General features: G+C 34.6%; 2 protein-coding genes and 1 pseudogene across 2 annotated transcripts; 1 reads left to right on the top strand and 2 right to left on the bottom strand.

The window, feature by feature from the left end:
- Positions 1-389: 389 nt before the first annotated feature.
- LOC131395716 (olfactory receptor 4C46-like) lies at positions 390-1,328 on the top strand (annotated as a pseudogene).
- A 12,598-nt stretch (positions 1,329-13,926) lies between these two features.
- On the bottom strand, positions 13,927-14,862 carry LOC131395715 (olfactory receptor 4P4-like). The gene has a single exon (XM_058527556.1). It carries the CDS (start codon positions 14,860-14,862, stop codon positions 13,927-13,929), a length of 936 nt encoding a protein of 311 aa, XP_058383539.1.
- Positions 14,863-25,979: 11,117 nt separating this feature from the next.
- LOC131395714 (olfactory receptor 4P4-like) lies at positions 25,980-26,909 on the bottom strand. The gene has a single exon (XM_058527555.1). The coding sequence runs from the start codon at positions 26,907-26,909 to the stop codon at positions 25,980-25,982; it is 930 nt and encodes a 309-aa protein (XP_058383538.1).
- Positions 26,910-27,206: the final 297 nt, after the last annotated feature.

The raw sequence follows: 27,206 nt of genomic DNA, 5'->3' as shown, positions 1-27,206 counted from the left end.
GGAAAATCCCTTACCTTTGCATTCACACTCTTTACGTCCCTGTTTTACCTCCCTTTTCTTGCTTAGCTGCCACCCTGCGTGTGATCTACTACTTCAAGTTAGGCTTTTAGTCATCTCAGACGATTGAGTGTACACACGTGGTCTCCTACCTATTCATTTACAGTAGATTCTCATGTCTATACTCTTACCAGAATCTTCACCAGGGAGGCAATTTGCGTAATCCTCAAAAACTCTGACCTTTTTTTCTATCTCATAAAAAATCTCATAAGAATTCATAATGCAATATAATTCACGCTCACTTAATATTTATTAGAATGGATAAGTTTAATGAATTCAAGTTTACATTAACAACAATTGTTTTCTTTTCAGGTAATGTAATTAACCATCATATGAAAGACATAGAGAATATGAATAATGTGACAGAGTTTGTTCTACTGGGACTCACAGAGGATCTGAAGATACAGAAAATCATATTTGCTGTGTTTTTCGTCATTTATATCATTTCTATTGTAGGAAATGTCCTCATCGTGGTCACCATCACTGCAAGCCCATCATTGGGATCCCCCATGTACTTTTTCCTCGCCTGTCTCTCCTTTATTGATGCCTGCTATTCCTCTGTCAGTATCCCTAAACTGATTGTAGATTCACTCTGTGAAAATAAGACCATCCTATTCAATGGGTGTATGACCCAAATCTTTGGAGAACATTTCTTTGGAGGTGCTGAAATCATCCTGCTCACTGTGATGGCCTATGACCGCTATGTGGCCATCTGCAAGCCCTTGCACTACACAATCATCATGAACTGGAGGGTGTGTGACCTGCTAGTGGGAGTGGCATGGATGGGAGGCTTTCTTCATGCAACCATACAGATCCTCTTCGTCTTCTGATTACCTTTCTGTGGCCCTAACATCATAGATCACTTTATGTGTGACCTGAATCCTTTGCTCAATCTTGTCTGCTCTGATACCCACACTCTAGGACTCTTCGTTTCAGCCAACAGTGGTTTCATCTGTATGTTAAACTTCCTCCTCTTGCTGGTCTCCTATGTGGTCATCCTGTGCTCTCTAAGGACGCACAGCTTGGAGGCGAGGAGCAAAGCACTCTCCACCTGTTTCTCCCACATCACAGTGGTCATCTTATTCTTTGTGCCCTGTATATTTGTGTACATGAGACCTGCAGCTACTTTATCAATTGACACAGCAGTTGCTGTATTCTATACTATGATAACCCCCATGTCAAACCCCTTAATCTATACCTTGAGAAATACCCGGATGAAAAATGCCATTAGGAAATTGTGTAGTAAGAAAGTTATTTCAGGTGACAAATAAATGTGCCTGGAGACCAACATTGATTTAACCAAGGAAAAGATCAAAAGGATTTTTTGTATGAACTCAGCAAGGAATACTTATGGGATAAATACAAAGATTAACTACTATGAAACATAGATGCCACATTGAGGGGAGCAGAAATGAGTACAAGAAAATGAGCAAACCTAACCCAGAACCACTCTTTTCATATTTGGAAATATTTACCAAATTTAGGCTTAGTTTTACTAGTTTCATCCATGTATATGGATTCAAAGGCATGTATATGGATTCAAAGGCTTTCTCTCCAATAAAAATATAAGAAATAATAACATATATTGGTTTTGAGCAGTAATCTCTGTAACAATCCAAAGAGGTAGAAACAGTTTTACATGTGAGGAAACTGACAAAAGGAAGAAGTCATCAAAACAGATACATTGAAAAGCAACAACCAGAACCTAACTGATTTCTCAGACCGTGCTCTAAATGCTATGATACACTGCCAGGCAATGATGGTAGAAAGGTAAGGTAATTAAACTAGTTACTACTTATTGAGCCACAGACTGTGCTGGGCATACTGTATATTAGTTCATTATCTATAACTAAATTCTAATAATTTTTCATTATTAATTCTATTCATTTTTATTTATCACAGTTGAGGGTAATATGTTCTCTGTAACACTATGGTGTCTAATTACTTTAGGGCTATAAAAGCAATAGATCATTGAACATCTGAGGGGAAAGTAACAAATACTAGATCATGTTTCCAAATTTCTCTGTAGACATTACAACCTTTTGGTATTGCTTATGTACCATCTTAGGCTGCTAACCCATGAGGAAGAGTGATGACTCAAATAAAAGAACATTTTAATGTTAGACAGGAATTTCTATTTATTATATAAGTGGGTATACTCCACAAAGCATTTGCCTTCTTGCTAACATTAGTTAGGAAGTCCTTGTAATTATTTGGGTGTGAAAAGATGGAGGACTGAACTTTTGTCATGCCAATAGGATGTAGAATGTTGTGGACACAGTTGCATCCAGCTCAAATCCCCTTCACTGGGCCAGTACAGCCAGGACCCAGCTGCTGTGTGTCCAGGCAACTAACAGCTCACAACCCCACCCTCCCCTGGACCATTATACCTAAGAAAATGAAAGCTGTCTCACTTGGGGTATAATGCCCATCATCCCAGGGCCCAGCAGTGATCAGGGACTGACTGTCACTGGGGAAAAAAGACTGGTCCCCTTGCTTCAAGGTGGAACCAGTTCTGTAGTACAACGCATACTCCAGTGCTCCCTTGGCTCCAAGCTGAGGCCAGACTTTAATTGAGACTACATCCTTCTTCTTCCTACCACAGTCAGATTCCCTCAGCCCCTTCTTGATATAAATCACCTTAATAAAAATCCTCATCTCGTTGTCTACCTCTAGGGAACCAAAAATAACATGGAGAGTTAGAGAGAGGTACAAGAAATGTTTAGGAGTTATAAAAAAGAACTTAATAGTGGTTGAAAACTAGAGAGAGAAGAGTTATGGATGAAACCCAGATTCTGGCTTAGACCACTGGATGGATCAGGAAACTGAGAAGATGGAACAGCATTTAACTTACAGGATATCAAGTAGAAAAGTAAGAATCACTCAAGAACTTTACCTCCCCTTCTGTGGAAAGACTTGGTGTGTTTTCAGTTGTACACAGGATAGTTGTGTCATGTTAGGTGGACTTATGGCCTTGTATTTTCTTTATTTGGAGATTAAGTGTGGTTTAAGGAGATGCATAAAAGTGCTAAATTGACAGACAATGGACTTGTGATGAATAAATTGACCAAAAAAAACTATAACTGATAGCAAGGTTGCAAGATATAGATTAATGTACAAAAGTCAATCACTTTCCTGTATACAAGCAATGAACAAATGGAATTTGAAATTAGAGGCACATTCCCATTTACAATAGCATCCCACAAAAATGGAATACTTTGGCATAAATATAAGAAAATATGTACAACATCTATATGAGGAAAACTATGAAACACCTAATGAAAGAAATCAAAGAACTAAATAAATGGTGAGATACTCCATGTTCATGGTTAAGGAAGCTTCAATATTGTCAAGATATAAGTTCTTCTCAAACTGATCTATAGTTTGAGCACAATCCTAATCAAAATCCCAGAAATTTGTTTTGTGGATTTTGACAAACTAATTTTACAGTCAAAGATTCAGAATAGCCAACTCAAAATTGAAGGAGAAAAACAAAGTTGAGGGACTGACACTACCTGACTTTAAAACTGCTATAAAGTGGTAATCAAGACAGTGCAGTGTTGGGAAAAGAAAAGGCAACTAGATCAATGGAAAAGAATAGAGCCCAGAGACAGACTTACACAAGTCAACTGATCTGTGACAAAGCAGCAAAGGCAATACAGTGGAGCAAGGACAGAGTTTTCAACAAATGGTGGTGGAACCAGTGTATATCCACTTGCAAAAAAATGAAAATGAATGTAGTCAGACATTTCACTCTTCCCAAAAATTAACTCAGAAATGAATCCTAGACCTAAATGTAAAACTCAAAACTTAGCTCCTAGAAAATGACGTAAGAGAAACTCTAGATGACTTTGTGTGTGGCAATGACTTTTTAACACAAAACCAAAGGAACAACACATGATAGAAATAATTGATAAGGTGGATCTCATTACAATTAAATCTTCTGCTCTGTGAAAGGTAATGCTAAGGGGATGAGAAGAATAGCCACAGACTGGGAAAAAATATTTGTAAAAGACACATATGATCAAAAATTGTTATAAAAAATATACATACAAAGAAATCTTCAAGCTCAACAATAACAAAATGAATAACTTGAATCAAAAATGGTCAAAAGACTTAAACAGACAGCTCATTATGGAAGATATGCAGACCCGGAGGCAGAATAGAGAGTTCCAGGTCTACACTAATGTTTGCCAATAGTTTCCTTTTCTTTTTCTTTTTTTTTTTTTATTTGTGGTGTCTTTGCTGGGATATGGTGTTAAAGTAATGCAGTTCTCATTAAATGAGTTTGAAAGTGTTCCTTCCTTGTTTATTTTTTTTTTTTTTGGAAGAGTTTGAGAAGTGTTGCTATTAATTATTTTTTAAATGTTTGGTAGAATTCGCTAGAGAAGCCATCTGGTCACGGGCTTTTCTTTCTTGGAAGATTTTGATTATTGATCCAATCCCCTTTCTCCTTATTGGTCTGTTCTGATTTTCTATGTCTTTATGATTCAATATTAGTAGTGTGTATGTTTTAAGAAATTTCTTAATTTCTTTTAGGTTATCCAAATTGTCAACATATAATTGTTCTCAGGACATAGTCTCTTATGATCATTTTATTTCTGTGGCATCAATTGTAAATTCTCCTCTTTCATTTTTAATTTAATTTTTTGTGTCATATCTCTATTTTCTTAGTTTATAAAGATTTGTCAAATTTGCTTATCGTTTCAAAGAAGCACCTCTCAGTTTCATCAACTTTTCTATGGTTTTGCTAGTCTCTATGTTATGTATTTCTGCTTTAATATTTATTATTTTCCTTCTTCTGCTAACTTTGGGCTTGGTTTGTTCTTTTCTAGTTCCTTAAGGTGTAAAATTAGATTGCTTTTATTTGCGATCTTCCTTCTTTTGTGACGTAGGTGTTTAAGGCTATAAACTTCCCTCTTAGTGCAGTTTTTGCTGCATCCCATACGTTTGGTATGTTGTGCTGTCGTTTTTATTTGTCTCCAAATATTTTCCAATTTACCTTTTGATTTTTTTCTTTGACCCGTTGGTTGTTTGGATTGTGTTGCTTAATTTCCACATATTTATGAATTTTCCAATTCTCCTTCTGTTATTAATTTCTAGTCTCATAACACTGTGGTTGTAAAAGATACATGGAATGACTTGAATTTCTCTAAATATATTAAGACTTGTTTTGTGGTCTAATATGTGATCTCTCCTGGAGAAAGTTCTGTGTGTGCTTGAGAAGAATGTGTATTCTGCTGTTTGGGTGGAATATTCTGTATATGTCTGTTAGGTCCATTTGGTTTATAATGTTATTCAAGTCCACTGTTTCCATGTTGAATTTCTGCCTAAATGTTCTATCTCTTATGGAAATTGGGGTACTGAAGTGACCTAATATTATTATATTGATCCTTCTTTCTCCCTTCAGTTATATTGATATGTATTTTTATATATTTAGATGCTCTGATTTGGGGTGCATGTATATTTATAATTATTAAGTATTCTTGATGAGTTGATCCTTTTATCATTATATATTGTCCTTCTTTTTCTCTTTTGACCATTTTTGACTTGAAAGATTATTTTGGGAGCCAGAACAGTGGTGTAGTGGTTAAGTTCACACTCTCCACTTTGGTGGCCCAGGGTTCGCCAGTTCAGATCCTGAGCGTGAACCTACGCACCACTTATCGAGCCATTCTGTGGCAGGCGTTCACTAGAGGAAAATGGCCATGGATGTTAGCCCAGGGTCAATCTTCCTGAGCAAAGAAAAGAAGAGGATTGGTAACAGATGTCAACTCAGGGCTAATCTTCCTGACCAAAAAAAAAAAAAAGGAATGAACAACTGATCCACAACGGCATTGATAAATTGCAAAATATTTTGCTGAGGAAAGAATTCTTACATAAAATAATACAAACATTATGGGTTCATTTATATTAAGGCTAGAACAGGCTAAAGTAATATGTGGTAGAAAAATAAAACAGCAATTGCCTATATTGGTTTAGGATGTGGGGATTGTCTGGGAAGCAGCATGTGGAAAATTTCTGGGGTATGTAAATTTCTATATCGGATAGGTATTTAGGTTACACAGATGTATTCATTTGCAAACTTTGTTGTATGCCTGAAAAATTTCATAATAAAATGTTGTGAAAACAAATTTTCTTTAACATTCAATGGTATTAGCCGTTTAGGATTTTTGTTTGTTTGTTTTGTTTTTTCTGAGAGAAAAACTGACTTTTTATTGTATTTTATTTTGGTAACATTTTTTACATTTTTACAGAGTATCCTGTTAGACCAACAATTTTCTATTCTCCTTCTTTTTCACTTTACTTCATAATATACACATTTCCCAAATTGTTGTAAAATTGTGACAGAACATATTTTTGGTAGTTATATAATAAATATTGCACCTTGTAAAGTACAATTTTTTTTAGCCATTCCTTTATTGCTGGAATTTTAGGTAGTTTTCTATCTTTCACTTCACTGAACATCTGTGAAAAGAGATTTTTTTTCCACATTTATTATCATTTTGGATGACAATACCCCAATCAATTTTATTCAACAGAGTTAGAGATTCACTAGATAGTAGCAATGATTTTTTTCATAATTCTACATTTTACACCTAATAACTTATCTTACTCTGAATGAACACGGTATGCTTTTCTCTTTGACCCAGACTGAAACTTGGAATCCAGGGATGGCAAAGCTGGCCTCCACAGATGTGAAACAAGAAAGAAAGCAAAATTTCTAGATAAGGAGCCAGCCCTACCTTTATTACGAACTGTGCCGCTAAGGGGACTTGTGTCTGGATCCCAGGCAAAGATACCTGGAAAGGTAGAGATAGACCAAATCATGGATTCTGAGGATATTACGGTTGAATTAACTCTTTTGTCAGTTTGAAATCACCCTCTTTGTCTCTAGGAATGTGTATTGCCTTAAAAACTGCAGTGTGTGATGTTAATATGACTTTCTTTTGGTGGTTATATGTGCATAGTTTCCTTTTTTTTTTACTTTCTACTCATGTGTGCTTTTATATTTAAAATCTATTCATTTAATGAGGCATAGTATTTTGTCTTCTCCTTTTAGTCAGTGTGACACTGATTACCTGTTAATTAATGAGCATTGAGTCCAAAATATAAGTGAAGTTGCTTTATATTGATTCATTTTTCTTATTAAAATGTTTTCACTGCACAAAGCAATTATTCAAAAGTTTTAACACATATTTAAGTACATTATGTAGAGCAAAATCATAGGATTAGGATCATATTAATGCTCACTAAATTTTTATTGCATTTTAATATGTTTATTGACAAAGTGAATTTTTTTCTACTGTTTTCAATTTTCCCATTGTTTTGAATTTTTCTTTTCCTAATTTCTTTTTAATTATGCAATTCTTCTATTCTATTTTTTCTCTTTTGTTAACCTTTTCTCTCACTTTTTTGTTACTATGGTTCCCCTAGATACTAAAATATGCATCTTTGAATTATTACAGTCCACTTTAAAGTAATTCCTTTACTGCAATCCTAAAATGAAAGATCATTAAAACAATTTAACTCAGCTCTCTACCTTTCTAGCTCTGGCTGCTGTGTCTTTTATTTCTACACATGTTATAAAGTCCAACACATTATTATTGTTATTGTTTTAATAGCTGATGTTCCTTTATATTTACAAAGCATATATAATTTTCACAATACTCTTCAGGTCTTTCTTATGTTCTGTGCTGTCATTTCCTTTCAGACTTAAAAATGGCCCTCAGTATTTTCTTTCAGTGGGATTACTCTTCTGATACTCTCTTAGCATATTTTTATGATTGGATAATAAAAATTTCAACGTTTATTAAGTATATTATATCTCATGGTAAACATCGGTAACTTCAGTCTTTGAGGAACTTATTCTAGGAGAGGAGAGAGATAGAAAAACATATATCCATAATATTTCATCAGTGCCATCGCATTATAGAAGTATTGAATCATTCCTGTGAGAACTCTCAAGAGATAAATAATACAAGTAAGGCTTAAGCCCATGAATATGTCCACTCTAATAGCATTGGCTTTATTTCTACAATTAAAACCACAAACATTGGCTGCTGTAAAATGCCTATGGGAGTTTTGCCCTCCAGTCCCTCTTGTGTTAATTCAAGGTATTCCCAGTAATGCTTTCCTAAAAGGTTCTTTTGGATGGAAGACTCATGGTGGAGTCAGAGGCATTACACATCTGTTTGCTGTTTCATAGCACAGTCACCGAAAAATAAAAGGTACCTTCCTGAAGGATAATCTGACATTCCAAAGAAATGTAAAGCCTTGTAGAAATGACCATTATGGTTAAAATTGGGATAAAATAATTGGGAATTCCAACAATTATTTTATGTAAAAACTTGATCTTAGTCATTCAAATTTTTAAGTTTAAATTCTTCTGGATCAGTTTTCCTGGTGTTTTTTCCCCAGAGGACATTCAGGAAATTCTGGATGATAATTTGAGGGCAAACTGAAAGTTTAAAGCCTTTATTTGTACTTGTGAGAAGACACTTAAGCATAATAAAAAACATATGAGCTTCCAAATCATACAGAAACGGCTTAGATATAGACCTTCCTGTTAGTACTTGTGTAACCTTGGGTTCTAGTTTTCTTCTTTGTAAAACAGGGACAATAATAGAATAATATATACCTCATCTTGTCATGGTGAAGATGAAATGGTTGGTAAATGAAAAGCATTTAGTATAGTGACTAGAACATATAATTACTTATATATGGTATCTAAACATTTTCCTCTAAATACCTCAGATAAGCCCATAACATTCAATTCCACAATGTTTTTTTATTGTAGATATGGTAAATAATTAAACAAACAGAAAAATCATATCAAATGGCCCTTGATGGATTTTTACACTATCCGTATACTCTCATGACCTTAGTCATAAATTCCACTGCCCAAGAATATTATTTATACCTGTTTTGAAAACATTTATAATGGTTTCCCCTAGGATTTACAGTGTACTCTTAAGTTATATGATTATATCTTCAAATAATGTTAGCCGGCTTCCCACGTAGCAAAAGAATCTTATAACAAAATACCCCCAGTTCCCCCCCCTCATTGCTTATGTCCCTGTTGTCATACATTTCAGATTTCCATTCACTATAAACAAAGAATGCATTATTACTGTTATTGCTTTAAACAGTCAGTTATCTTTAGAACAATTAAAGATAAGAAAAAGGTTGTATGGTCTATGGTGGAAATAATGACTAGAATGAACCCTGTGTTACTGGTTTAGAGATAGAAATTACTAACAATTTTAGAATGAACTCATTTTTAGCTTAATATGCACACTCACACAGTTAGATACAGAAACAATTATAAGTATTTGTGCACACAAATGTTTATACACTTACCTATTTTACCTAGTTCTTTCTGTTGGGAGGTATAGAAATAATGACCCTGCAGTAGCAACAAACATACCCAGCACGTCCACTTCCTATATCTTTGTTTCTAAATATCCTTCTCCAAAAAAAAGGAAACAGGATTCTTAGGAAAAATGGATGATTCTAGGACTGAGGCTGGGAAAACGGAAGACGAGCCTTGAATATCTTGTAGTACTATGAAGTCAGTAAGTTCTCAAAGAAATAGCAGAATATGGGCATGTCAAAAGGACCCAGGGACCAACCTGAACACGCTCCCAATGTCCAAAGTTGGAATAAATTGAGCAACAAAATAAGTAACATACCACTGGATTAAAGCCTAAAGTATAAAATAAATATAGATATGTCTATATTGACATAAATGAATGAATGGGTGAATAAATAAATGAGAGTAGAGACAAATATCTCTTACAGAATAATTCCATATATGTGCAAATACTAGCACCACAGGAGGTAAAGCTTCATCCCCACACATATCCCTGGAGGGTGAGCTAGATTTAGTGTCTCCCTTCCAAAGTTAGGAAAGGGAACTATAGCATCTTTACTGTGGAGAAATATGGCAAACACCACCTTAACCAATTGATAATGTTTAACCTCACTAGGGATGTCAAGTGAATATGATGTGACAAGACTGACTCTTCACCTCTGTGGTATTATTTCCAAAAACCATAACTCAGATTGGGGACAATCTACAGGTAACCTGACCATTACTCCACGAGACTATCAATGACATGAAAACCAAGGAAAGAGTGAGAAACTGTCAAAGACCAGAGAAGAGTAATAGAGAGACAAGACAACCTTATGCAACATGGTATTCTATATCAGATCCTGGAACTTAAGAAATCATAAATAAAGTCACTACCTCAAGAGATACATGTACTCTCACATCATTACAGCATTATTCACAATAGCCAAGACATGGAAACAAGCTAAGGTCCATCAATGGATGCATGGAGAGAGAAAATATGACATATATACACATATTAACACACACAAATGAATTATATATATTATTCCTATTACACTATTTCTATTCCTATTATTCCTATTATTATAGAAATAATATATAAAGTGCAATAATATTCAGCCATAAAAAAAAGGAAATCTTGCCATTTGCAACAACATGGCTGGACCCTGAGGGCATTATGCTAAGGGAAATAAGTCAGACAGAGAAAGACAGGCACTGTATGATCTCACTTATATGTAGAATCTAAAACAAGCAAATAAAACCAGACCTGAATTCATAGGTACACAGAGCAGATTGGTGATTGCCAGAGGCCTTGGAGTAGGGGGTAGATAAAGGTACAGATTCCAGTTATGAAATAAGTAAGTCCTGGGTAGGTAATGTACAGCATGGTGACTATAGTCAGTAATACTGCATTGCATATTTGAAAGTTTTTAAGAGAGTAGATCTTAGGAGTTCTCATTGGGGCTGGCCCTGTGGTCTAGTGGTTAAGTTTAGTGTGCTCTGCTTTGGTGGCCCAGCTTCGGTTCCCAGGCACAGACCTACACCACTCATCAGTGGTCATCTTGTGTTGGCAACCCAATACAAAATAGAGGAAGATTGGCAACAGATGTTAGCTCAGGGCAAATCTTCTTCAGCAAAAAAAAAAAAAAAAAAGTTCTCATCACAAGAAAAAAAAATTGTAACTATGTGTGCTGATGGATGTTAACTAGACTTATTGTGGTAATCATTTCATAATGCATACATACGTCAGATCATTATGTTGTACACTTAAACTAACAGTGTAGCATGTCAGTTGTAGCTCAATTAAAAAAATGCTCTCAGGTTATTAAAAATGACAATTACTATAAGTAAAAAGTCCTGAGTAATTTCTGTGAAAGCTGTTGGTATTATTGAATGCTAAAGTCTCATTAAAGTGGAATTTGTGTTTTAGATTTTTTTAGAAAAGTTCATTGGTACTAAGTCAACATTGTTTTCAAATAATAATTTTGATCATTAATAATGTTCGAAATGATAAATTCACATTATTAAGAAAACACAATAATGGAAACAAATAATCATTACCTTTTAAAAGAGTCCTTTAAAATGAATCTATTTTTTGGGTCAGCCCCAGTGACCTAGTGGTTAATTTCAGCATTCTCTGCTTCATCGGCCCAGGTTGGGTTTCTGGGCATGGACCTACACCACTTGTCAGTGGTCATGCTGTGGCGGCATCCCACATACGAAATAGAGGAAGATTGGCAACAGATGTTAGCTCAGGGCGAATCTTCCTCAGCAAAAAAATAATAATAAAATAAAATGAATCTATCATTTAAATATCTGATTTTCCATTTCATTTTTAGTGATGGTTTTATTTGCTCCACCTAAGTAATTAAACATCACAGAATGTGCCTTAAAAAATTAAATCACACAGTATTTTTATTTCGATATTAGTAATTGCTGAGGTAGTAATTTGTTTAATTCCTTTCTACTCCAAAAGCTCTACTTAATTTTATCTCCCGCATTATTTTTCCGCTCTTTATATCTTTTTGTACAGTGCTTCTAGAATGAGTGTATTATTGCATTGTAGTTACATATTCTAAAACTCTTTCAGTACTTTAACCATATTCCTTCTCATAAAATCCTGTTATCCGGTCCTTTCTGTCTTTTGATATTTGCTGTGTTTCTTTAGAGAACTTATTTTAAATTCTATTAAGTATGGACAAAAGACCTTTCTTAAAATTTTCTTCTGTTTTCTCTAGAAAATCTTTCTCAGAGCTCGCTTCTTCATTCCAGTTACAAGGTGATTTGATATATCTACTGTGCCACAATGTATATTTTTAATTAATAAACTTTATTTTTTAAAGCACTTTTAGGTTCACAGCAAAATTGAGACAAAAGTACAGCGAGTTCCCATATACCCCCTGACCCCACACAGGGACAACCCCCTACACCAGAGTGGTACATTTGCTACAAGCAAAGAAACATACATTGACACAACTCAATCAACCAAATTCATAGTTTAGATTACTGTTCACTCTGGGGGTTGTACAGTCTATGAGTTTTGACATGTATAACTACATGTATCCACAATTGGAGTAACATATAGAAAAGGTTCACTCCCCTAAAAATCCTCACTCCACCTGTTCATCCATCCCTCCCCCCAGTGCTTGACATCCACTTATCTGTTTGGTGTCTGTATAGTTTGGCTTTTCTAGAATGTCATATAGTTGAAAGCATTCAACAGGCAGTATTTTCAGGTTGGCTTCTTTCACTCAGTAATATGCATTTAAGTTTCCTTTTCATGGCTTGATCACTCATTTCTTTTTAGTACTGAATAATATTCCACTGTCTAGATGCAGCACAGTTTATTTATCTATTTTCCTACTGAAGAATAGCATAGTTGCTTCCAAGGTTGGCAATTATGAAAAAAGCTGCTATAAACATCCATGTGCAGCCAAAATGCATTTGCTTTTTTGTTGGTTGGTTTGTTTTTAGACCATCTTATTTGTCTTTTCCTATTTTTTTTGTCATTACAGCATGAAAGGTCTTTGGTCGTCGATCCAGTGACTCGCCATTTACTTATCAATTTTAGGCAGATAGGGTATTATTGACACTTACATTTTATTATTCAGTTCCCTAAGTTTTATGGGAAGTGTTCTTAAATTCTAATCAGTAGGTAGAATAATAGTAATTATGTTTCCAGCATTCTGAAATGTGGATTTTTGATCTGTCTTTACTAGTTATAAATATTTTTCAGTGTGAAGTCAGGAGGATTGACTCCCGGGAATCACTTTAAGACAAGCTCTACTACACTGATTTCTTTGTTGCAAAACTGATTTCTGAATGCAACTAAAGGATGTATATGTGAATGTTCTATGAGAAATGTAAAGATATTATTTTAGTTATAGATTTCAACTTCTCCACTACCACAGAATGTGTATTACTATGCCATCTGGCTCCTAAGCCCAGAGATTTTGTTTGCTTGTTTTTTGCTAAGGAAGATTGGCCCTGAGCTTACATCTGTTGCCAATCTTCCTCTACTTTTTGTATGTAGGTCACCGCTACAGCATGGCTTGATGAGTGGTGTAGTGGTGTAGATCCACACCCAGGATGTGAACCTGCGAACCCCAGGCCAGTGAAACAGAGTGCATGAATTTAACCACTACACCACCAGGCTGCCCAACCCCAGAGTTTTTAATAAAATTATCAATAGAATTGTAATTCATTGTAATTCATTAATTAATATGGCATTGCCTTATTTACTTTGGCCCAGATGGTTTTTCCTTGCAGGTAACCCTCCCTACACCATCTTATGACTCTACTCTATAAAGTTAACTAAATTTCTAATTAATTTTGGTGTGTGAAAATTAGTATTTGTTTAGTCATTCCTTTAAATTTCTAAGTGCTATTTCTCTCATTCATTCCCTTCAAGGTAGTGATGGAATATAAAATCTATGAGCTAGTTCTTCACTTTTTCATTTGCATAAAGTCTTTTTCTTTTATAAAGATGCTTAGCTATAAGCTTCTTCAAATTAATTGTGGGCTTCCTTTGAAAATAATATCTGACACCAAACTTTTCTCATGGTGTTTTTCATCTCTGTATTGCTTAATGTATAAATTAAGGCATTGAACATAGGAGCAATGATGGTATAAAATAGCGCAAATATTTTGTCCTCAGGGAAAGTAGTAGGAGGTCTAAGGTAGATAAAGGTTGTAGGCACAAAAAATAGGATGACCACAGTGATATGAGACCCACAAGTAGAGAGGGCTTTGCGCCTTCCCTCAGCTGAGTGATTTCGTAAAGTAAATAGTATAAAGACATAAGAAACAAATAAGACAACAAAGGCAACTAAGCTAAATATACCTGAATTGGCAACCCCCAGGGCACCAATGATGTAGGTATCAGTACAAGCAATTTTTAGTAAAGGGAAGATATCACAAAAATAGTGATCAATTTCATTAGGACCACAAAATGGCAACTGGATTGCCATAGATAATTGAGGAAAGGAGTGGACAGCCCCACTAGCCCAAGCAGCCAGAAGTAGGAGATCACATTTTGTCCTGTTCATGATAATCATGTAGTGGAGAGGTTTGCAGATGGCAACATAGCGATCAAAAGCCATAGCAGTAAGAATGAAGACCTCAATACTGCCGAAGAAGTGCATGGCAAAGAGCTGTAACGTGCAACTACCATAGGAAATAGTTTTTGTCCCCCCTAGCAAGTCAGCAATTAATTTGGGGGTAACACTAGAGGTATAGCAGATGTCCATTGAAGATAAATGGCTGAGGAAATAGTACATTGGCTGGTTATAAAGACGACTGCATCGAATGGAGATAAGGATCAGAAGGTTTCCTACCAACAGGGCAACATAACAGAATAAGAAGAGCACAAAGCAAAATGTCTGTGTACTTTGGTCATAAGAAAGACCTAGAAGAATAAATTCTGAGATGTTTCTCTGGCTTTCCATATGTTTGAGTTTGGTGTATGTTATATGCAAATGAATTATGTATCTGAAAGAAAGAAAACATAAATTTTGGTGAAAAACTAACAGTATGATCACAATAATATAAAATTTACTAAAAAATAAATTGATATGAATAGAATATTAGTTATTCTTGATGTATTAAATTAAGCATCTTTATCATTTTCATTAGTTTCATTAGTATTTGATGAATCTATTATGGAATAATTTTATCATGGGAATAATGGGAACAATTATACATTTCACCAGTAATGATTTAAAATATTTCAGTGATATTTTGAAAATTAAAAACTATTTATTAATTATGTTATTTAGATAACAAAATATATTTAAAAATTCATCAAATTAAAACATGCTTTTTTGTTTGTATTTTAATTGTGTGTGCTTTATACATAAGGTCATCTTTCTTTTTCTACCATTATCTGGACAAATATCCTGAATTATCTGGGAGTAAATCCTCAGGAAATGAAACATGTTTGAACACCCCAGCCTGAATTGCTGAATTTTAATTTGTGTACAGCATACTCTTCTTTGCGATGTGATTAACCATTTTCAATGGGTCGTGCTAAATCAATGTAATTGCTGCTGTATTCAAAAGCAAAGAATGGTTAAAAACTATCCAGCAAAAGAATGTCAACTAATGACCAAAATTGTGAACAATAGTCAACAAATTCATTCTTTTCTCATATTTACATTTCATGTATTAAAGACAATTAAAAAATATATATTGCCATTGAAGTTTGTGATGGCAAGTGTTAAAGGGTAGATAAAAATCATTAAATTGCCCAAGTTGTTTGAATTGTGCATATGTCATGGCTTTTGCTAGAAATTTCATGTGTTTTATATATAATCTAAGGAACTAACATCAATTAAAGGAGATGTTACAGAAGGTAACTTTAGAGAAACTTTGTGATTAGTTAGCACTCAGTGGTATTTGTTGCAATAATGAATAAATGAAAAATTCATGGATTTACATATTTTGTATCTAACGTATAGTCTTAAGACATTATTTAATCAGTGAAAAATGACTGAAGAATAAAGAGAAAGCACTTCCAGGAGGTATTTAACTCATTGATGAGGAATTATCTGACTCCATTTGGTTTGCAAAAGCTAGTACACCTTCTACTTTTGTCTGGATCTGATGTGACACTCATATCTGGGCCCCTAGATGTCTATTTTTAAAATAAATAACATTTTTGTAGCAAAGTTATTTAGAAATCATCAACTATATGATCCTTAAAATCAGTATCTATGTTATTTATACTCTTGAAGTCTGTTATAGATGCCAAAAAGGTAGGCATTTAAAAAACGTACTATAGGATATCAATTCTATTTTAAATTATTATTCAATTCTCTAACTTTGCAAGGGAGAAATTTTCAGTTTGTTTTTATTGTTTTAAGAATAATTATCAGTGACAGAGTGTTCAGCAGTTAACAATAAGTAAAGAGTATTGAAAAATTTTAGGGGAGTAGGGATCATAGACCTATCTTCTACTTATTAGAATTAATACTAACTCTTTTCTTATGAGGTGGAATTATGTTAATTTTTCAAATATATTGATTTACCTAAAACAAATTGATTTACAGAGAATTATTATATAAATTGACTGTGAACAATTTAAAGGTAGAAATCACTTGACTAATCCAAATCTCTGATTTTAAAGAGAAGAGACTCAGATCAAGAGAATCTAAGTATTTCTCAGGATTAGAAAATAATACACTGTGAATGTTAGAAGACAAAAGTCCTGATTCTTCCTCAATCTGGGACTACATTTAATGCATGAGAGCTGAGAGGGATGGCAGAAGATGTCACGAAGGACAGCAATGAAAAGTCTATTTTGAATCCCTACCCAAGTAGAAAAGAATATGAAAGATGATAGTTTACCAGAACACCCAGTCTGTCTTTCTAAGTATTTATATATGTAAAGAGATATGGATTATTTAATATAAACATGTATACTAGAATTCTCTGATTCTAAAACATTTGAAATAATTTTCCTTCAGTTTTATAAAAATGTAAATTGCTTAAATCAGGATCCTTGCTTGTTTTCTAGATCATCACTGGCATTTAATCTACAATAGTTCTTAAAATCCATCCTGTAATCTGAGTGAACTTGTTATAGGACCACTGCTGTTAGCAGAAGTAAAAGAGAAAGGTCAGTTGAGGAGAATATTGCCGTAAAAATAACATTTTGATCAGAGAGATTGAGGAGGACTCCTATGAAAAAGTTGAAGTTACAGTTGATGAAATAAAGAATATCGAGCTCTTTCCTCTTTGAGTGAGTAGTTTAGAATCACAGAAAGTGTCATGCACATATATACAATCAAGTTAAATGGAATAATAAAGAACAAAATTCACAACATGAATTTAATAACTGATTAGATAATCTTTAATGTCAGCATCTGTTAGTGAAACATTTAAGTTAATTTGATAGTAGATTGGTCCTCCTAGGGAATATTTAACATTACAACTACCTGGAATTTTTGCACTATAAAAGTATAGTCAAATAATTACGTTTCTTCTTTGATAGTACTGAATAAAAATCCTGAGTGCCCTTTTATCTAGCTATTTGCATAAGAATACAATCTCTTATATTTAAAGTTTCCACCACATATTCAAATTTTCTTTTAATGTATCAGAATGCAGAACAGTATAAACTTACCTTAGTTGACTCAGATGAAACTAGGCTATTTTAAGATGGCACGTGTTTTGAAATAGAGAAAACTCTTCATATTTGTAGATATTTAAGTGTAAACTGTGCTATTTCTTAACAGTACTATGGAGGATTGCGTGTAAGCACAAGTGTGGGGCACAGTGAAATTCACTACCAATTTGAGAATGTTTTAACTTCATTATCCCTAATGAAATTTTGCTTTTAAATGATACATAATTAAAACTAAAATACGCTAAAACACTTTTATAATAATCAAATTACTATAGGCTACAAAAGGAGTTATAGAAAGTATATAGAACAAATATAAAAATCATATAATTAGCCAAGCACGTGGCTGATGGGACCCTTCCCAAACCAAGCTGACATGGGTAATTCACTGCCATCAGATCTGAGTGGCTGTCAGGTTAGTTTTTTTAGCTGCATCAGGAAAAATTCCACCCCCAGATACTATGCCAATTCATCTACAGCACCAAAATCTGCAATAAAATGCACAGAATTGTAAACTAGTAAACCAAATACATCCAGATTAACTCTGAAAATATTTTGAAAATATCAGCACATCTTAAATCTTCTACAGGTTTACAAGGGAAATAGACTTCAAACATTTACTAAAACTTTCTGTGATGTAAGAACTGCATTTTTATGCCTCAGGAAAGCAGGCCAGGATTTTGAATGCCGATTTAACATCTCAATACTAGCTCACACCAAAAAATAAACAAAAAGCTTTTTTAAGTTTCTGCAAAAGCCAACACAAGTTTCTAGGTCCTAAGAATTGTCTATTTTATGCCTATGCCTGAAGAAAATTTGATTTGGAAGAACAATATATACCTAAGTGAAATACAAGAATTAATAGGTCTCTGAAAGGTGAAAGTAATTAATTTCCCAAAGGTGTTTCAAAACAAGTCCTGGGCAAATATAGTTAAACCACTGTCCAAGGTAATGTCCCTAGTGCACTTGAGCATTTGCTTTCCACATTTGCCTTGTCTTGCCTCAGGCTCTATTTTCCTGGAGACCCAAAACCATTATAGGAAACAGACTGCTCTGTGCTCTTCTAGCTTTCTGAAGAATACTAGGCAAACTAATATAGCCTGTGATAGTATTAGGTTAGCCTTAGGAAATCTGAGATGAGGTAGGACAGAGAGAACCAAACATAGGCATTTACAGTCCAAGAATGAACCATTATCAAGATCTTACGTGTGTAGAGTAGACAGATCAACAAAATCATTGACCTGTGACATCATAATTTGTACCAAGTTACTCCTTGTTAGGGACTAACATTCATGAAATAGATGGTTGAGGGATGGGAGACAAAGAAAAGGAAAGATAAAAGAATAAACATTATTTTCCCCATAAGCAGGGAGGAAAAGTAAAAATATATGGAAAAATCAGAGAAAGGAAGTACTCAAAGTTACAGTAAAGCTTTTACTATGCTTACCATTCAGTTCTTTCTCCCATCACTGAATATTCACACTGAAGTTCAGTTAGTCTCTCTCTCTCTACCATACACAAATCCACACATAAAGTTTGTTCTTGTGTTTAACACATCAGGAAATCAAATTTTATAGTATCTAATCTGATTTGGATCACACTACTTAGCAAAATAATAACAATAATTTATTGAGAGATTATTGGTTGGTATTTAAATTCATTATATAATTTAATACTCACCATAATGCATATTTTGACATAAATATTATGACATTTATTATGCATATAAGAACATAAAATATTCTAGAGGTTAAATAACTAGCTTAAATAACCAGTAAGCAACAGAAGTGAGAAAATGGATATTTCTAACTTTAGTGCTTGTTTCCAGTCTTTGCAAGTTTAGTAACTCTGAGTAAATGAAGGATCCAGCACTTCAGCATAGAAGATACCAAAGCCCAGTGTTTTATTGGTTGTCCACTTCAACATTATGCCCAGTGTTGACCAAATTTTACTCAAGCTAGCTGGTATCAATCCACAGATGAAGAGAGATGGTCATATCTCTAATCTCCTCCTTCAATAAACACACACTTGAACATCCCTTAGAAACACATACAGGTACTGCATTTATATCCTCAAATCTTGAATTCACCCCTGGACATATAAACTGTTCTGCTGCAAATGTTTTAATTTTGAGGATGTACATTTTATCTTTTTCTTTTTAATAACCACACAGATGGTACTGTATTTAAACATTTTTTTCTAATCCAAGGTCACAAATATCTTCTCTGATGTTTATTCTAAATGTTTTATACATTTGCATGTTATATATAGATCTAAGATACACTTTGAATTAAATTGGTACAAGATGTGGTGTATAGATGAAAGGTTTTTTGTGTTGCTGCTCTTGGTACATGTGGATGTTCAACACATCCACTACCATTTGTTGTAAAGGCTATTTTCTCCACTAAGTTATCAGACCTTTGTTCAGAATTAGTTGACCAATATGTACCAGTCTAATTCTGGACTCTCTAGTCTGGTCCATTCATCTGCTTGTATATCTTTATGAAAACACCACACCATTTTGAACACTAAAGCTCTATAATATACCTTGAAATCAGATACTGTAAGTTTTCCAACTTTGTTCTATTTTTTATTTAGTTTTATTTATTTCTTTTCCTGAGGAAGATTAGCCCTGGGCTAACATCTTTTGCCAATCTTCCTCTTTTTTTGCTTCCTCCCCTATATATGTGGGTCACCACCACAGCATGGCTGATGAATGGGTGTAGGTCCACGCCCAGGATCCGAACCCACAAACCTTGGCCGCTGAAGTGGAGTGCACTGAACTTAACCACTATGCCATGAGGCCAACCCCAATTTTGTTGTGTTTTAAAGTTGTGGGAATTAATTTAGGTCCTTTGCATTTCCATTTCCATTTTAGATCAGTTTAGAAATTTTAACTACATGCCTGTTCATATTTTGTTTGGGATTGCTTGAATCTAGAAAGTCATTTGTAGAGAATTCGTATTGTAATAATGTAGAGTTATCTGGTCCCTAAACACAATATATCAGCCTATAAATTAAGGTCTTTATACTCTCTCAACATGGTTTTTAGTTTTCAGCATATGTCTTGCTCATATCTTGTCACATTTATCCGTAAGTATTTTTTATTTTTGATGCTATTATAAATGGAGTTTCACAAATTCAATATCTGCTTGTTAGTATCTAGTAAAAACTATGCAATTGATTTTTATATATTGATCTTATATACTGTAACCATGCTAAGCTCACATTAAAATGAAAGTCATTCAACTTCAACATGAGTACTAGAATGTCTTTTTTCACAGTGAAATAATTGTTATATAGAAAATTCTAAGGAATGTATAATAAAGCCAAGGTAATTTATAAGTATCAGAGAAATGCTGGACTACTAGAATGAGTTCATATGTATTCACTTCTGTTCTATCTTTATAAGTGTTTGTGTAGAATAAGTATTGTCTTTTTCTTTAGCGTTTGGTAGAATTCACCACTGAAGCTATCTAGACTGGGGGTGTAGAGACAAAACAATAAATTAAATCTTTAAGATATAAAGTTGTACTGAGAATATCTATATTTATTTTGTAATAAGCTTTGGTAGTTTATATCATTCAAAAAATATATCCCTTCTATCTAAGGTGTTGAGTTTATTGGCCTTAATACGATCATTATATCCTTTATTATCCTTTTAAAATCTGCAGAATGTGTAATGATATCATCTCTATTATTAAAAACAACTACGTTTAGTAATCAATTATTTATAAGTATCCTAAGAATCAAGTTATAGGAAAAAAAAAACAAATTGAATCCAAACAATATGGAGATAATGATATAATAAATTAAGGAAAGAAATCACTGACATAACTAACAGTCCTAAATAGCAAATAGGAAAAAAAGCTAAACGTTAATTCTCTGAAAGGATTAATAAACTCAGAAAACTCTATCAAGATCAATCAAGAGAGAAGAGAGAGAAAAAAATATACAAATCACCAATATGAAGAATGGAAGTCATTTATTGCTGATTGTAGTGTAAATTTGTACAAAAACTTTGAAATACAGGTTGACAATATCTACTCAAGGTACCATAAGCTATTTTCCACCAATTCTACTTCTAGATATTAATTTAAAGTACCACAAAATTGCATGACTAACACCACGGTTTCATCAATTAGATGTGGATATAACATCATTAGACATGGAGTTATATCTGGTCTTAGAGAAGCAATATGTCAAATGAGCATATGGCTCACACTTAAAGTGCCCAAACCTTGTTTGTAATAAACATCAAAGACAAAACGCTCAAATTCAGTTCAAGTAGGGAAAATAAATTTTCTTTGGACTTAACGTGAGATTTAATAGCCATTTCAGCAGCAGAAACCAAAAACACTAAGGCTGGTCTTCTTACAACATGTACCCACTTGTTCAGGCACAGGGGGCATTAATTTCAACAAAGTGGACAGGTCAGGATTTAAGAGAGTATAACACACCAGAAGCCTGCTTGCAATGCACCTAAAGATTCGTGTACAAAACCCTTCAAGCTGGATTCAGAAGTGAATTCAATTATAGCTTGGTTATTTGGATAAACTAAACAGAGAGCCTGAGGAAAGCATATTTGTACGGAGAATAAGAAGCAACTTGAAAAAAAACTGATTGTAAGCAAGAAGGAGCCTTCAAGAAAGTCTTAATACAGTAACAAAGCTTTTGCAGTTGGAAGAAAAATATATTTAAGGAAAACATATGGTGTCCTGCCCATCCTCATGTTTTAGGTTAATTGTGGCACAGTGAAATCATTATATTATGATATCTCAAAAATTTACAAAGAATTTGAGAATTTACAACATTTAGGGGGCAGAACTACATAAGATTAGTGAAAATAAAACATTGAAGTTAAAGAATTTGGGGAGCATAGAATGCTAACAGTGCTCGAGAATTCAGTCAGAAAGAACTTGTGTGTGTGAAGGAGGGGACCACTGGCTGAACTTGAGGATGTTCAGTGAAGGAAGCCAGGACTCTGAGCAGGCAAACAGAGGCTTCCAAGTTCTTCCTTTCTTCTAAGGAAAAAGTGAAGTCAGGACACATCCTTGCTCCTCAGGAAAGAAGATCCAGTTGACCTCATAGTTACCTTCAGAGAGAAAATCACCATCTCCATCTCCCTTTCCCCATCAATCAGTGGAAAGCTGAGGCAAGAACCCAACACCAGTGCTTCTTTTATTAACTTATGATTAAGAACAGACTTTTGCTTCTGCTAAAGGACACGTAGGCAGCACAGCTTTTAAAAACTTGAAACTTCAAACTCAGAGAGACTGGACAGAACCTCTTACTAGCCACGCTGCTTAAGATCTCTGGAGAAGGGACATACATTTGATAAAATCCTGATAACAAGAGCAACGACTACAACCACACATGGGACACCTAGTTTATAGCAAGAATCAAACTAGAAACCGCATGTTTAGATATGTTCAAAGCCACTCAGCTAGCCTACCATAAACAGGTCTTACTGACGTGAAAGCCTTGATTCCTGGCCACCATAATGCACCTGGCACATCACATCCCTTGAGAACCACTTGCATGTGAGAACATATTCTAATCACTGCGGCTCTAATATATGAACTGGACAGAGATGGGGAGGCTCAAAGCCTCACAAAGTCCCTCCATCCTCCTCTGAAATATTTAGCTCTAGACTACTTTTCCTTGTGGTGTACCCAATTCAGATTATGGCTCATTGTGCAGTAAAAATATCAGAACTTGAAGTGAAATAAGACTATTTTTGTGCAGTTTCAGATGAACCAGCTACTCTAAGAGATATTTAATAAAATCAAAATGCTCTAGGAAAGTTGATGATTTAGGTATAGAGAAAAGGAAGACCTGTTTGAAACTAAAGTTGCTTTAAAATATCTAGGCTATGTGACACCATAATCATAGGCCTCTCTCTCTTGTGTTGAAGAGAATACTAGAATAGCCTACAAGCATCTAAATCAGCGATCTCAATGGATGCCTAGAGACAGGTGTAAGGTTGAAGAAAGAGTGAGGGATGGAGAGAGTGTGAGTGAGGCAGGAAGTCACATAGAACTACATGACCCATGGCTAACTATGGTCTCCAATCTCTCCATTAGGCCCCAGTCACATCTTCTAGTCTTCTTCCAGTTCGATGTTTTCTGACAACCCTGGGGCTTAAATAGTGTGCCTATGTAATGTGGATGCTCATTAACGGATTAAGGTGTTCCTTTAATAACATTTAGTAAAGGTGGATTTTTAAATTATCAATAAATCTCTGTGTAAATAGATAATGTATTAAATTACACATTTACTACCATAAGTACGTCTTAAATATTCTGTGTGCACTCACATGCTGAGGAAAATACATTAACTTGACAATTTTTTAAAGATTTTACACATTGTGCTTTAGGCTGGAAAGTCAGACTTAGAAACAGCACATAGCCAGTAGACAACCAATCTTAGTTCAGTATATTCTGTGAGCTTATTATATAATATCATTAGATTTTTGTCAAAAATCTTGTAGACACTTGAGAAAAGAAAACAAATAATATTTTTGTGTGTTTGTAGTTTTGTTGCATAGCATTCTTTCTGATGGCATGGGAAATCCCTGTGACCTGTCCACAAAACTCACAAAACCCCCCATACCATATACACACAACACAACCCTCACACATACGCAGGCACACTTATACACACCCTCTTTCTTTACTGAAAAAAAATCCAAATACTCTTTGGAAACATTCTACATTAAACCAGATCAAACAGGACTGTGAATAATTTGCCAAAGCTAATTTCCTAGGGAATGGACGAATGTTTTCTCATTTTATACCAGAGGTTTGCATGGATCCAGGAGAACCAAAAAAAAAATATTAGATGTGTGAAAGTTTTTAAAGGTTAAAACACTAAAAGAAGGGTGTCTGGCCCTCAAGACAAACACTGCTATCTCTATGGTTTTTCCTGGATTTTGTGTTTGGCTGCAGGGCAGGAGTAACTCAATGAAGGAAACTCTGTGTGGAAGCAACGCAGTCATTGTGCTGAGAAGACAAGTGCCCAGGCAGAGAGAAATGTCTGGACAAATGGGAACCAAAGCACAGAGCTGAGATCGGGTTGTGGGATTCAGTGGACAAGGAAGTAAACAATAATTCAAATAGGAGTGCCTGCTTAATGCGGAAAATAAATAGATTAAAAGACATCATAGGGGGCTGAGAGTCTGCTTGATCTCATTTCCTCCCTGATAGACACATGATATTTATGTTAAATTTTTTGCCTTTCTGATGCTACTTATTTTATTATTAATGCATGATTGTTAAAGACAAAAAGTGGAAGTTCTAGATATATGAGAACAATGTATTCAGTCAAATAAAAAGAGAAGGTAGTGTCTTTGAATGTAATTCAGTAACTGTTTATTTACATCTTGATTTGTACTGGCTTTATTGCTAGAAGTAAGAGAGATACAAAGAAAAACAAAGATATAGCACATAATCTTCTGGCTCAAACTGAAAAAACACAGTTTGTAAGATGAAACCTATTATAGGGCAAAGGACTATTTGAAATAGAGTAAATGTACAGCTGAATAGCAATAAAAATACAGGGCAGGTTTCAGAAATACTTCTGGTCTGTTGATGGATCTGCAAAATCTTCCTGAATAGTAAAACAACAGAAGCATGAATTGTATGTAGGAAATGGACACTGAAGCATAAGGATGGGGACATTGTAAACAGAGGAAATAGTAGAAATAAAACCATAGAGGTGAGAGATTTTAGAGAATATTTGGAGAATGTAGAGGGGTTCAGTGTAGCTAGATGAAAACATCCAAGCAAAGGGAAACACAGGAAAAAATGTAGAGAAAGAGAAAATGACCTACATGAGTTTCCTGTACACCATACGCCATGCTAAAACTTCATGTGTGTTAGCCAAAGTAATATTCTATCTTTATGAAGTATCACTACTTCATTTTAAAGACATTTAAAAAATGGAGATGCATATAGTTAAAGTAAATTGCCAAGATACAGAGATAAAAACTAGAGTCAATATCACTCATTTCTCCCTGACCCCAAAGCGTATCATTGTAACAGCATAATTTCTTCCAGTGCGGTGACTTCTGAGATGAGCAAGTTAGAATCAGATCAATTTTGGAAGTTTCTGATAAACAAGTGAGAAAGTTTGACTTTATTTCAAGGAAAGTAGAGTTCCATATCAATTTTTAGAGAGGAAAATGATATGATCAGAGATGTGTTTTCAAAGGATATTTCTTGCATTCTTCAAATTGAAGTAGTCACACCTGGAACTAGTTTGACCCTTTAAAGTGGAGATTGCATTATAAATCACAGTGACTTGATTCTAGGGCTCATAGATTGTCAGAGGTCATTTAGGCCAACTCCCCAAAGAAAGCTTATATGCTTTCTATAAAATCTCAAGTGATAAATGCCCTAAGACACAGGATCAAATGCACAATGCATATCATCTTAGTTACTTTAATTTTGAATGTGCCATTTGAGACCATACCTTCTGCATTGTGATTTTCATCTCCATATTTCTCAGAGTATAGATGAGAGGATTCAGTATGGGGGCAATCACAGTGTAAAACACAGAGATTTCCTTATCCTTGTTCTCACTCCCAGCAGGTAGAACATAAGTATAGATACACGGCACAAAGAATAAAACTACAACCATTATGTGAGAGCTACAGGTTGAGAGAGCTTTGTGTTGCCCTGCAGAGGAGTATGTCCTAAGATTATATAATATGAGAATGTAAGACGCTATTAGGACAAGAAAAATAACAACTACTACAATCCCTGAATTAGCAATCACTAAGATACCAACAACATGAATATCTTGGCACACCAGTTTCAAAAGAGGCTTCACATCACATATGTAGTGATCGATCTGATTAGGACCACAGAAAGGTAAACTGAGTACCATGAGCAGCAGAGCAGCAGAGTGCCAAAAACCCACAACCCAGGCCATGACAATCAGCATGTTACACCTCTGCCGGTTCACGATGACCACATAGTGTAGGGGCTTGACAATGGCAACATAGCGGTCAAAGGCCATGGACACCAAGATGAATGTCTCCACACCCGCTAGCAAGTGGGCAGTGAAGAGCTGGGTCATACAGTTTTTATAGGAAATATTTTTTCTTGCTGCCGCTAAGTCCCTGATCAGCCGGGGGACCACAGTGGAGGTGTAGCAGAGGTCCATGAGGGAAAGGTGGCAGAGAAAGTAGTACACTGGTTGTTGGATTAGATGGCTGCAGATGATTGTGAGTAAGATGATAAAGTTCCCCGTTAAAACTGCCAGGTAACAGAGCAGGAACAAGATAAAGAACAGCAGCTCTATTTGCTTATTTCCCCACAGCCCCATGAACACAAATTCTGTGACATTGTTCTGATTTTCCATGAGGTTGAGTTGAGTTATGAGTACACAGCAGAAACTCAATTCATCTGAAATGGACAGAACATAATACATCTTCAATAGCACTTTTTAAGTTTTGGAGAGATTTATACATGAAGAAAAGATTTGGTCATACGGGATTTATTAGACTGAATCTCAAATCCATTTTATAATAAAACCATCATTACATCCATAATGATTTTTAATAAAAACATATTTTATATCTGGAACTTTTGTAAATTTTGCATGCATTTAATTCACAACAATCCAAAAGTTAATATTCTCATACTCATTTTTAATATG

Source organism: Diceros bicornis, chromosome 31, assembly GCF_020826845.1.
Source record: "Diceros bicornis minor isolate mBicDic1 chromosome 31, mDicBic1.mat.cur, whole genome shotgun sequence".
In the NCBI taxonomy this organism is placed as follows: domain Eukaryota; kingdom Metazoa; phylum Chordata; class Mammalia; order Perissodactyla; family Rhinocerotidae; genus Diceros; species Diceros bicornis.
Note: the sequence above shows the minus strand (reverse complement) of the source record. Positions and strands in the feature narration are given on the sequence as shown.